Source organism: Mytilus californianus, unplaced genomic scaffold (genome assembly GCF_021869535.1).
Source record: "Mytilus californianus isolate M0D057914Y unplaced genomic scaffold, xbMytCali1.0.p SCAF_1, whole genome shotgun sequence".
NCBI lineage: Eukaryota > Metazoa > Mollusca > Bivalvia > Mytilida > Mytilidae > Mytilus > Mytilus californianus.
The window spans coordinates 115697505-115711107 of NW_026262581.1; the positions used below are offsets into that span (position 1 = coordinate 115697505).

Consider the following 13603-nt stretch of genomic DNA (forward strand, 5'->3'; position numbering starts at 1 on the left):
TTTTTAATAAGCTTGCGATCAGCAATCACTGAATGAAATATTATTTGTCGATGATGCGTTAAAGATTCGTAATAAATATTAAAAAAACGTGCATACAGGACTTAGTTTAGTTCATATGCATTCATTTGTTCAATAATTTCGATAACATTAAAATTACAAGAAACTCGTTTCATATGACTTTAAATATAAACAAAAACAACCACTGGTTGATATGTCTTCTTTAATCATTAATAATTAGAACTGATTATATTTCATGCGATAATATAAGCGTCTTACCTGTATATATAAACCAATCAGCTGCTAACATTCCGAACATTACCAAAAAAGCAATGTTAGAAACAAAACCTATAATCGTTATCGTCTCGTCTTTAATTACAATCAGAAGACATCTTAGGATCAAAACACCTAACACGTACTGAATGACATCTACTCCAGCAGCATACCATCCTATATGTACCGAAGACCAACAGAAAGGTAGTCCTAATGTATATAGTGTCCGAATGGAGCTGAACGAAGAAATGGGAAAATGGTAAATGAAAAAAATTAAAATGGTTATGGAAAAAAACTTCAAACTAACGTTTGTTGAAAGGGATTTCTTGTTTGTGCAGAAAGTATACACTCCTGTTGTTTTTGCAGAAGAAATTGTATGTGTTTTTTCTTTCTCAATGTTTTCCTCTTGAAAAGTACAAAACGATATGAACACAATAATATTCAAACCAGTAGATATTAAATATGGATATGTAAAACCTACACTTTTAATTAGATATCCTGTTCCTATTTCAGAAATACAAAGTCCTAATCCTAGCATAGATTCATAAAGTGCAAATGCAAACGGTCGCTGTTTACCGGCTTTCGTACAGTTTGCCAATGTAGAGCAACATGCAAAATGATATGCATAGTGACTCCCAGAGAAACCTTCTATGCAACACATCAGTAAATACCAATATAAATTAAGATTTGCATAAACTATATAAGTACGGACGGAAAATGATATCGCAGTTAGTCCTAAATTAAACAATATAATTGGTTTCCGTCCGAGTTTATCGGATAATGGTCCTATCAAAGCTAGAACCGGAAGTCCAATGCCATATATAACAAGTGTAATATACCACGTCCAATATGTGGCCAACCCCTGTATATAATTGTCACCAGTATTGGTTGTATTGTCCAGGCATTTTTCATCATCTTTTGACTTATTGCCACTCATTTCCAAAACAGTGTTATTTATGTCCGTGTGATTTTTCAAATAAGCGTACACAAACTGTGTTTCAGTTATACTTCGCATTTCAATGGCGCATCCATATATTAATCCAAAAAGACTTATTTTAAATTGGTTATTGTACCAACCAGAAGTACTTTGTTCCGATTGCTTATTTTTCAAGAGCGGCCTATTTTCGTTCATTTTTTATTTAATTCTATCGTCACGTTAAAAACAATCAAAGGTTACTTCTGACTGTGTGAATCTAGAACTGTTATCCTATCAAATTATTTACATTCCCCCTGTTGATTCAGATAAGATAAATAAACTGAGTATATTTGACACAGTAACAGTTTATTTCTTGATATATTTCATACCCCGTGCATGTGTTGTGAAAATATTTAAGATCGGACGTATACGTAATTGGGTGGTATTTCGGATTGTTATGCAGTTAATAATACACTGGATATGTAATAATGTGGCGGTTTGTAACAGTAACGAGAAATCCTTAAATGTCATTTTGTTATAAAGATTGAAAAGATTGCATAGAAAGTTTAACTGTGAAGGCTGCAAAAGAGGCAAAAAGACACTTTCGTTCGTTTTCTTAAACTTCTTGGGTTTTTTCTTCATATTATGGTCTGTATACTAAGGATTGTCTACCCCCAGGAATAGATTACCTTAGCTGTATTTGGCAAAACCTTTCGGAATTTTGGGTCCTCGGTGCTCTTCTGTTTCGTACTTTATTTGACCTTTTTGGCTTTTTGGTTCGAGCATGAAATTATATAGTTGTATTTTTGTATAGATACACAAATATTTCGTACTTAACAAATGTCCTTTCATCGGTGTGGATTTTTATTCCATAAGGAATTCATACATTCTGGAATTTTTTTTATATTCCCTTGTACTCATATCCATATTATGTCATATTGATACCGTTAAGACTCTCGAACTTCATAGAAAAAAGCAAATTCAATATTTAAATTAATTGGAGATAATGATAATTATGTTTTGCCTTATGTATTTTGTTATTTCTTATATATACCGGTATTATAGAAAAAAATGGATGGTTCGGTCTTGGCAAAAAAGGAAACCCGCCAAATGTACTGCCTGCGTCTGTTATCTCGTCTATGTTAAAACACCTTCAGGGAATTTATTACACATAGAACTGAGTCATAGGTTGTGAAGATGGATCTTTGATCCAGGCCATCTAGACCTTGACATGTTGTATAGACACATTTCTCTTGTTAATATCATATGTCCACATCTTCTTTTATTCATTTTACATTAATGTTTAATAATATAATAAGTATATGTTGTTCTAGTATATGTTTTTATAGATTGTATCACTTCTTGCTTAGTTTTTTGCGATAACATTTGTATCTTCTTTCTGTGCTTTCTTGAGATTTTCTTCACAACGGCAATTTTCTTTCCTGTTTTGAACTGTTGGGTCTTCAACTTTAATCTCGATTTTATCTGATTGAGTGTTTTTGCATGTCATGCACCTGAAAGGTAAATGAATATATCGTGATACGTCAAGTGACATAATAAATATACCCAATTTATTAAAAACAAATTTGCAGCAATTAAATAATTGTACGTTCTACTCCATTTTTTCGTACATATCGTAGGTAAACATGAACTAGGTAAAAAGTTACCAAAACATTCAAAGCGAAATAACTTAATAATGTTTATCAGTGTAAATTATAAGATAATGTAAATAGGCAACAAAGAGACAAGAAATTCACTTCATAAACCCATCGTTCAACTGAATGGCAAAACTAGGTATTGAAAAAATGATAAGATATCTCAAAATTTACTGATTGATGAACCCAATTTAGGTCACAAATAGCCAATATGGATGTATCCCATTGTTGAAAACATCTTAGGACTAATTTAAAGAATGTGGTTCATATTTATATAATTCGTATATGATTTGCATATCTGCGATTTGCCCATTTGATTTTTCACTTCGATAAACCATGTTGTCGAAACCACTTTCGTAACATATGTTAGCCATGGCGTTGTCAATTTATTTTCGACTTATGAGTTTGAAGGTCCCTTTGGTATTCTTCGCCTTTCTTTTAACACTGTGATATATTCATCCGCGATACACAAGATGGAATCCTGGGGTTGCAAAAAAATTGAAACTGAAATAAATAAATAATGAATACTTGGGTTGAGAATGACAAGGACTAAATACTTTTTTTCTACAGGTTATTGGTGAGTAAACTGGGCCGCTGACTCGCAAACTGTACATAATAGTTCAGTTTGTGTGTGAATCGGACCAGTTTACACACCAGGGACCTCTCGAAATATTGTGTTTAATCATATAGTTACTTCACACACTGCATAACGTTTTACAATCAATATATTTATTTTTTGACATGCCTGCATCCTTTTTCATATTCATATTTTGTATAGTATATTTTATGGATAGTAATGGGTAAAATGATGTTTGAGTTTTTGTGTTCCCACAGAAAAAATCATGCTTACAGGGGTTTTTATACTAAATATGGTGTTTCTCCTTTGAATGTCTTACTGAAGTGTGAATATATTTTGTATTGAATACATCACTAGTTAAAATTTACTCACATTAAGAGGATACCGGCACACAATGGAAAACAAGCCATAACAAAGAATACCATTCCTTTAAATATCGGACGAGTGTGGTGATATATATTGTTAAATAATGTCGAACCACCAAGTCGACACACAGCTTCTAGTAAATATATATTAGCAAAAAGTGCTCCTGTAATAAAAAAACAGGGATGTAAACAAAGCAAGTAGATCTGTCTTCTTAGAATGAAAAGTTAGTTCCGAACATTCATCTTTTATGATGGAGGATTAGTTGTTTTTTTTAATAATTCGTTTGATTCCAAACTTCTTGAAAAAAAATGATTTGTTTAAGAAGGGAATGGAAAAATAATAACTTGTTTCCATTAAAAAACGTATAACAAAAATACCGAACTCCTAGGCAAATTCAAAAAGGGGACTTTCATAAAAACTGACAAAATCAAACGCTATGAATCAACAGAACAAATGAAAAATAATTGCCACATTCCTGACTTGGTACAGGCATTTTCAAAAGAAAACTATGGTTTATAGCTAGCTAAACCTCCCACTTGTGTGACAGTTGTTTATAGTTCCGTTAACTGTTTAAACATACATCACAGGCATACAACAAATTTGGCTAAAAAATTCAAACCAGCATACATATTAATGTAGCAAAGACGCCAACAAAAAAGGTGTAGTAGATAGTAAATTTGACAAAGTTCCGGGGAAAATAATTACGACATTGAGTTTAAAATAAATTCCCTTAAAGAAGAACTGTTATACATGTATGAACTACTTATTTGACTTTTGTTGTTCCCCCATCATCCATGTTTATAATTTATCTCATTTATTCTTCCTAAGTACAACATAATTATCTATATACTGCATAACTAATGGAAGGAAACACTTTTGAAAATGCTTTTATTCAGAACTTTGATTAACAGTGAAATCCTTTTTTCTGAATTAAAGTGCATCTTTTATTTCTTTGCGTAGTATCTGAAAAACCACAAAACAGACTATTCCACAAGAGTTGATAATTAGTTTGTATTCTTTGTTTGCTTTGTTCTTTCGAACAATATCATAGTTAAAAACTGAACAACAAATGGAGAGATACACCTTTAAAACTGACTTTATTTGCTTTTTAGTGTTTTATATTTCTTTTGTTTTGTCCTGTTTAATGATATATGTTGTATGCAACGCAATATATACAATTCAAGCATAAAATTTGAGTTTGTAAAAACTATACTTCACTTTATTTTATTTGCTGCAATTGTATGCATCATTGAAATATTTTGAAAAGTTGTTACCTTGTTTGTCTGAAAGGACCATTCGAGAAAGGATTGCCTTTATTATCGGTATTGGTAAAATTCTGATGACACCAATGGCAGAAGCTGAAATGGAAATCATTGAGTAAGCTACAAACAGAATAAGAGGATGGGTATTATATATATAACGCCATTCTTATTGTTAATCAATGAAATTTTCGTTTGTTCACACAAACAAACAATGTAAAACCACGGACATCGCTACATATTATAAGTAAGACTTGCTAAAAGTCCCTTTCTTGTTGCTTTTCTCTCTATCGACAAATAATTTCTTTACAAACAGATTTGTTTTCTGAACACTGCCATAGTAATGATTGTCAGGACACTGATATGTTAGTATGTGGCAAACACTTATTCACAGCAATACATTTGTAAAATGTCCAAAAGGAAAACATGTTTAGGAATGGTCAAGAAACAGGCCAATCTATAACCATAAAAAAATATATATAAAATGAAGAAACACAAACGTGAAACTGATATTCTACTATATGCTTATAAGCAGTATCTGATGTATATATAAATCAGAATTCTTAGTGACAAATGACACAATTTAAGAAATTACCCAGATAAATCATCCAATCGTTTGATGAGAATCCAAACACAATGTAACACGATACTGAAGAAGTGAATCCCAAAAAGGCTATTGTATGGTCCTTCATACAAAGAAGGAAAGTTTTAAGAATCAAGATTCCAATGACAAATTCACAAAAATATGCTGCAGCTGTATACCATCCCACTTTGACAGAGGTCCAGCAAAGAGGAGCTCCAAGCTCATATAACGTTCTTATATTTCCGTTTGCCATATAAGGAAATTCATTTGTAAAGTATACAAGTATATACATCAGAAATAATTGTCTAGTAGAATTCATTAATGTATTCGTCTTTCTGCAAAGTGAACATACGTCAATAAATGAAGACGACATGTTTACAGGATTCTGTTTATTTGGTAATTTAGAGTTTTCCTTTAGTGTGATGATGATTGAAATAAGAATTAAAACTAATAACGCAGTTCCTGTAAGGAATGGGTATGTGTATCCAGTCATCTTGATCAGGTAACCAGTCCCTATATCAGATGCACAAACGCCAATTACCATCATGGTATCAAATAATGCTATATCAAATGGTTTAGATTCATTTTGTTTTGCGCATGTGCTTAATATTGAAAGACAAATAACATCATATGTATAATGGCAACCAGCTAAACCCTCCACTACGCAAAATAGCAGGTACCAGTATAGATTCAGTTTTGCATACACAGCATATGTTCGCAATGCGAATGTTATAGCAAAGAGAGAGACAGTGAAAATAAGAACTGGTTTCCGACCTACTTTATCCGACAAAGGTCCCAAAACAGACATAACAAGCAATCCAAAACTGTAAATCACAAGTTGCATATACCAAGTCCAGTCCGATGCTAATCCCTGAATGTAATCATCTGTTACAGACGTCAAATTTTCACTGCAACTCATCTCTTTTATCGAATTATTATATTGTTCTACAGATGTATGATTAGTTGGTGAATTGTGAACCTTAAGGTACGAATATACGTACTGCGTTTCTGATATGTTCAGCATTTCAAGAGAACATCCCCAGATCAACGTATAAATACATATTTTAATACGAGCGTCAAACCAGGATGACTTCTTGTCTATTTTCGTGATCAGTATTTGTTGCTCATCCATATTTACTACTTATTGATGGTCGTGGTTGAAATCCAGTGCCAAATATATCATGCATCTTCAGGACGACATTTTTATTTGGTATGTATATATTTTGTAATCAGTACGTTCAATTTACTCAAAATGTATTTGTGTAGGAAAGATAACATATAAAGTGTGTATTATAGATTATTTTCTGTATATCATTGTGAATTGTAATAATTCTATTTTGATAAATAAGCACATGTTTATATCAGTAAACAACTACTGTAACACATGATGCTGTAGTTCATACCTTTAGGTACACTCACACCTACTGATATACATATGAAAAACTACATGTATCGTCAAAAATATAACTTTATTAAAATCTTAAGATATAAGTTAATTACTATTTGTATGAAAACTAGAGCCCAACTTTAACCCAAAGATGTGCACCTAATAAATTAAGTGGAACAAATACAAAAATAAACACAAATTCCTCACATTTTTTCTTTTAAGTCATTATAGTCCTTTGCTTTCAGTAACTGCAAGTATTCTCTGATACGGTACCGGTATTACTTTGTTGTACCTTAGTTTTATTTCATCTGAACAAATCTTTTATGCACCTTTTTTTTTATTCTACTGAACGAGAAAATATGGACGGTTGAGTATTCAAAATCGATATTAAGCCCTGAAATATGTTAGTGTGTCTGTACGAGGTCAGGAAACTTGTCACTGGTTGTATTTGTTTATTTCTTGAAGGTTTTTTCCCCTTTTTAGTATTGACGGAAAATCTTCAGTAGTGTAAGTTTGATTTATTTATAGCCTGACTAGTAATTTTTCTGTAAGCTTCATTAAGTTTTAAATTTTTTTCATTTTTCAAATTGTTTTGCCTTTTATATAACACCGGTTGCCATTTCAGAAATTTTAAATGATTTCAAACCACTTGTCCCGAAATACACATTTTGATAGAACTTTTTCATTGTTTTGATGTCTCTTCGTCTAATACCGTGACACTTTTTTTTATTTTAACTTGAAAATAGAAAACTAAAGTAACCCATAAATATCTAAATACCATTTAGTGTTATTAACTTTCGATTAATTCTTATTTGTTAAAAACTGAAACATGCGCTATATTTAATATTCGAAATGACTAAAATACTGTAAAATGTAAGTCAAACAATGACTCAGCTGTTTTGACAGTAAATACAACTCACCGCAATATATCATCCAGTTAGTTGTAGAAAATCCGTAAAACACAAAACTTGCCAATGTAGACGTATATCCAAACACTGCGATTACGTAACCTCTAAAGCAAGATAGCAGACCTTTTAGAATAAATGTCCCAATCACTAGTTCACCAGAGGCAAGTGCTGCACTAAACCATCCGATATGAACAGAAGACCAACAAAATGGAGGTCCTAAGATATACAACAGTCGAATTGTACTGTTTGCTGAAAGTGGCAGAAGATGGAAAAAGTATATGGTATAATATACACATAAATACTTAATATTGTTACTCACTAATGCATTTTGGTTGGAAAAAAGAACGCAGAGATTTTTTGGAAGTGATAATACGTCGACAGTTTTCTTGTTGATGTTGTCTTCGAGTGTTAATATAATAAGTACAAGTACAAGACACAGACATCCAATTGCTACAAGATAAGGATATGTATATCCTGAAAATTTGATAACATATCCTACTCCAATCTGTGAGATACTCATTCCTATCCCCATCATGGCGTCATAAACAGCCAATACAAATGGCCGTTCTTTGTTTGGTTTTGTACAGTTTGTAAGAACCGCACTACAAGTTAGATGGTATACATAGTGACATCCAGAAATACCCTCCACTGCACTGAATCCTACATACCAGTAAAGATTTAAATCTTCATATATTGCGTAGGCTCTAGCAGCATATGATAAAATTGTGATAATTAAATTATACATTAACACATTTTTTGCTCCTTTAAGGTCGGACAATGGACCTGCTATTATCAGTACTGGTAGACATATACCATATGTCACCAGTTGGATGTACCACGTCCAGTCGGATGCTAAACTTTGTATATAGTCATCATTTTCTCCAGTCGTATTTCCTGGACAGTTCTGTTCGGTTAAATTTTTTGACGTGGATTTGTAGGTAATGTTTTTATTTGTGTGTTTCTTTAAATATGAATACACATATTGTGTTTCTGTAACGCTTTGGATTTCCATTGCACATCCATGCAACATTACAAATATACACAATTTAGTACGAACATCAAACCAGCTACTTCTTGCATCTTTTGTTAACAATTTTTGACGCTCATCCATGTTAACTGTTTAATATTCAGTGAATTTATTGTTTTCATATCAATGATTACGTGAAGATCGTTTATTTGGGCAGTAGATTAAAATCAAGTTCAGTTTGGCAACATTTATGTCACACTATCAATAGTGTTAGTATAAATAGAATAAAGATAACGTTAACCAAGAAGACCTTCAGAAACTGTACGCTTACTGTTGTTTGTGCTAAAGAACTTTAAAAAAAAAAAGGACCACTAAACCAAGATGCCAAATTTTAGATTTAAAGAATTTCTCTAATAAATGCACATTGGAAATGTTCAAATGAATGTTCTCATCTCTCCAACCGCATAAGTATTTTTAAGACTTCCGATAACATTCTTGAGTGTGGATTGATATAATAGCTACTTTAAAAGCATTTAAACAATATATATATATATATATATTCTTGTTTATCTGTGATCGTTTCAGAACACTGGCATATGGAGGAAATTATAAATTCTGAGTTTATATTTCAGACACAAACATTTGAAAAAGGTATAAAAGATACTAAGGATCCATAAAAAAACCATAAGTCGAGAAAACAAATAGACAAAATCATGATCGAAAGAAAATAGACGAACAGGCAAAGAAAAGCCTACAAAGAACATCACAGAGACGTACAGATTGAGCAATACGAACCTCATAAAAAATCTCCATGTGTGAAATAATATGCTTTGGAAATGAACGCAGTCCCGGCTCTACTGGTGACACTTGTCATGATGCCCTTAGCAATTATATATCCAGTGATAAGTGACGTTCGTTGATGTCAAAATCGACGAAGAGAATATATGAGTGTGGCTGCAAGTGGAAAATATCCAAGATCATCTGTGAAAAGACATTCCAAAAAGGTCTATAAAATCATGATGGCGTCCGAAAACTTTTGAATAGACGACTTCAACTTGCCATCGAAAGATGTGTTTCCTAAAATCCTCATTATAGGCGACAATCCTCTATCAAGGCAATCAAGGATAGCAAGTCCTGGAATATCGTATCAACTGGGAGATATATACTCACATGCAGTTCCTGCTCAAATGATGCCATATTAAAACGAAAAGCTCACAATGTGAAAATTGATATCATCTCATTTTTCGTAAAGTTTTTATACATCTGACCCTCGATCACTGTCAATTTCTATATGAAAGTTAAGACACGAAACAAACTTGTTAATCTGAAGTTATTTGACAAAATAAATTTTCAGATATATAAATCTTGGTTAAAGTTAATACTTTAAAGCGTTGAAATGTCACTTATTTTGTCTTTCTTGTTGTTGAATCATGGGTATTATTTTAGTCAGGGAAAAGATGGTCAACCTATTTAGTAAGATATTGGACTTTGATTTAGCTTTCAGTAACTACGATTGCTCTTAGATCGACACGTTGGGTCTTTTATCATACTGTTAGTTCTTTTTGTGCTTATGGTCTATATGATGTGTCAGCCCTTTTCAACTGATTTTTATAGTTTTTCGTATGTTGTACTGTTACACCACCGGGTTAAGGGAAGGGTTTGGTACCAGCATTCTGTATGTGCCTGTTCCAAGTCAGGAGACTGTACTCAGTGGTTGTCGTTTGTTTCTATTTATCATATTAGTTTTTGTTTATTGTTTTGTACTTAAATCAGCCCGTTAGTTTTACTTGTTTTCTTGTTTTACATTTTTCATTTCGGGGCCTTTTATAGCTTACTATGCAGTATATGTTTTGCTCATTGTTGAAGGCTGTACAGTGACCTATAGTTGTAAACTTCTACGTGATTTGGTCTCTGGTGGAGAGTTATCTCATCGTTAATCATACCTCATCTTTTATCAGCCACATTCTTTATGTACTTGTTCAAAGTCTGCGTCTGTAGTTCAGTAGTTGTAGTTGGTTGCTATCTGTTAAAGGTTAATACAATGAAGATGAAATCAGCTGGCTGGCATTCTCTTTTGAATTGTTTCACATTATACTATCCTTAGACGTGTAATAGCTCTCTATACGGTAGTGGTTTTGCTCATTGTTCAAGGTCGCATGGTGACTTGTAGTTGTTTACATTCTTGTCAGTTGTTCTTGGTTGATGGTTATCTCATTGGCATCATGCCATTTCTAATTTCATAGTTGTTGATAATGGACGATCGTTTGTTTTCCGATTGATACACCAGTTTGATCGATATAATATGACCAAAGCCCGCACAACCTAATTTTTTATAATGAACAAGTAGAATTATTTCTTAATAAATGTAAAATGTTGTTCTTACTTAATAAAATGTACATGCTATTAGTTGATTGAGATCAATTCCAAATTGTCCCTTTCACATTTGCTTACCGTTTGAAACGTTATTGATGTACATTTTGCATTGGTAAGTATCTTTTTGCAAAGAACTAAACATTTGTTTGTTTGGATCATCTTGGTTGTTTAAATTACTATTTCATTTTCTTGTTCTGAATAAGAGTTTGAATATTTAGTTGAACAATGTTGAGTATGTGAGTGTCTTGGTAATGATTGCGTATAAAACAATAATTTCGTTTATATCAGACTTTGATCCAGTAGATCTTACTCTGATTAATATGAACATTCCTTTTACGATATTTTTTTTAAAGGGAAAGATATGGCAACAGGATAAATATGTTTATCTTATTTTCAATCATATAAAGATATATCCGTTTGCATGTACACATGTATACAAAATTGTGTTTAATTATTTTCTCTTTAATATAAACTTCAAACAAAGATTTATATCGCTGTAAAGGTTATTTTGTCAAATTACTTCAGGTTAGTTTGGTGAAAGTATTATGTATTCCCAAGTATCATAGCTATTGAAAATCTACATAAATAGCTACAGGCATATTTGTTGTTTGTTTTCATTAAATTTTCAATATCTTATGTATCAGTGTTGCTTTCTTTAGTTTCGTATCAATCTTTTTTCTAAACAAAAACGATAGCATAAAAACTTCGACATAAATCACTGCTTATTACTTACACATGAATATAGGTTTACATAATATTAAACCTAAGGTTTGGTATTAAATTTCTTCTTGCTAGTTAACAAATAAACCGATTTTTTTCTGGTCTGATAATAATGTAAAAGGGTCGCATATCATATATCGACCGATTCTTGTTAATGAAGTTTTAGAAAAATTTTCCCTCTCAAAATAAGAGAATTTTGCTCAATTTTAAATCTGGACAGTTTGACAACTTTACGATGTCCATTGCGCGGAATGTTTGTAAAGCAAGAGTGATGAACGCAGTCCAACCAATATCTAAGTGTTGCGCTGTTGTACTGAAAAATGCCTCCTTTTGAACAACCACGCTTCGTGTAATTGTTTATAAGTGCCTATCATCTATATAAAAAAAAGTAGAATTCAGTTCTGAAATAAATCTTTCAGACATGGTATGCCACGATATAAACGTCTTTCTTGCAGATAACAAACTTCAAATACAAGAAGTTGTCACATTTGTTTTCTAGAAAGAACTTCTGACACTTCGGAAGACATATCCACACGGTCTACAATCTCGTGGTTTGAAATAAGCTACTAAATATTTCGAAACAAATGAGGACTGGAATCGTTTGAAATCTCAACGCTGTATGCCAGCTACTTGGAAATGACTTTTCACGTGTACTTAACTACAATGTATGTAAATCATTGAATCTTCCAGGGCAATAGCAATACAGTGAAAGAAAATCATAGGAAGATTAAAGAAAAGTAAGCCAAAGACAATACACGTGTTTTTGTCTCAACCCATTTGCGATATGTATGGACATTCTGTTTTATTGTCGTGTAATATGATTTAAACTTGTAAATTTCGATTTCAGTTTGGCTAAACTTTAGGCTGATAGCTCATCTCGTTAATTTGTGATTTGTATAGACATTGTGAAAAATAATAAAAACAATAACAACTATAAGAAAATATTGTAACATTCAACAGATTTGGTTTATTGGTTTCTTTACTCTTTTCAAAAATAATCTGGAGCCAGTTTCCAAATACTCCAACGAATGTTCAGCTGTCAACTCCATCATAACAATCACGAAACATCAATTAAGGTAAAGAATTTCAAATTACATATCATATACAATTATTTTAAGAATTCATATAAACTGAAACATGATCATTGCATAGTTTAAATTTACATTTTACACATGAATGAAATCATCGTTTATTGTGGTTTACCTTAAGGCTTCTGTCTTATTTATTTGTTGTCAGTACAAGTAATGTTTACAACAGTTTCATGATGAAATGCATTTGAGTAAATTATGAATCTACAATAAACACATCAGCACGTTCATAAGTGTTATTTAAAGATCAAGGTTGTGTCTTGATAAACGATCTGTGCATTTCTGTCTTTGTCCCAATTTGAGATGCATACATGTATAAATGTTGTTTTGAATTTGTATGCTTATCAATTTGTTACAGGAGACGACTCTTTCAAATCTTTCAGCTACAGTTCGTAGTACAGTGACGGTCCACAAATAATAGGATTTATTAGCGTTTGCTTTACCCCGCAAAATAAATTGGTTTTTTTTAGATGCAGATTTTCCAGATTGCGAATATGAAAGCTAATGTGATGGACCTCATGATACTGGGCCTTT

The 13603-nt window shown here is 32.1% G+C and overlaps 1 protein-coding gene across 1 annotated transcript; it reads right to left on the reverse strand.

Annotated features, from left to right (window-relative positions):
• Window positions 1–2459: 2459 nt before the first annotated feature.
• LOC127738853 (solute carrier family 46 member 3-like) lies at window positions 2460–8456 on the reverse strand. The gene is made up of 4 exons (XM_052250261.1): window positions 8363–8456; window positions 5059–5142; window positions 3791–3947; window positions 2460–2700 (listed from the first exon to the last, which is right to left on the reverse strand). Exons 1-4 carry the CDS (start codon window positions 8454–8456, stop codon window positions 2553–2555), a joined length of 483 nt encoding a protein of 160 aa, XP_052106221.1. The 3' UTR covers window positions 2460–2552.
• Window positions 8457–13603: the final 5147 nt, after the last annotated feature.

Coding starts and splice junctions, on each gene's coding strand:
- LOC127738853 (XM_052250261.1), bottom strand. CDS start 8,456: ATGATGGGGATAGGAATGAGTATCTCACAGATTGGAGTAGGATATGTT. Junction 3,948..5,058: donor GGTCCTTTCAGACAAACAAG/GTAACAACTTTT, acceptor TTTTTATTACAG/GAGCACTTTTTGCTAATATA. Junction 2,701..3,790: donor TGTGCCGGTATCCTCTTAAT/GTGAGTAAATTT, acceptor TTTACCTTTCAG/GTGCATGACATGCAAAAACA.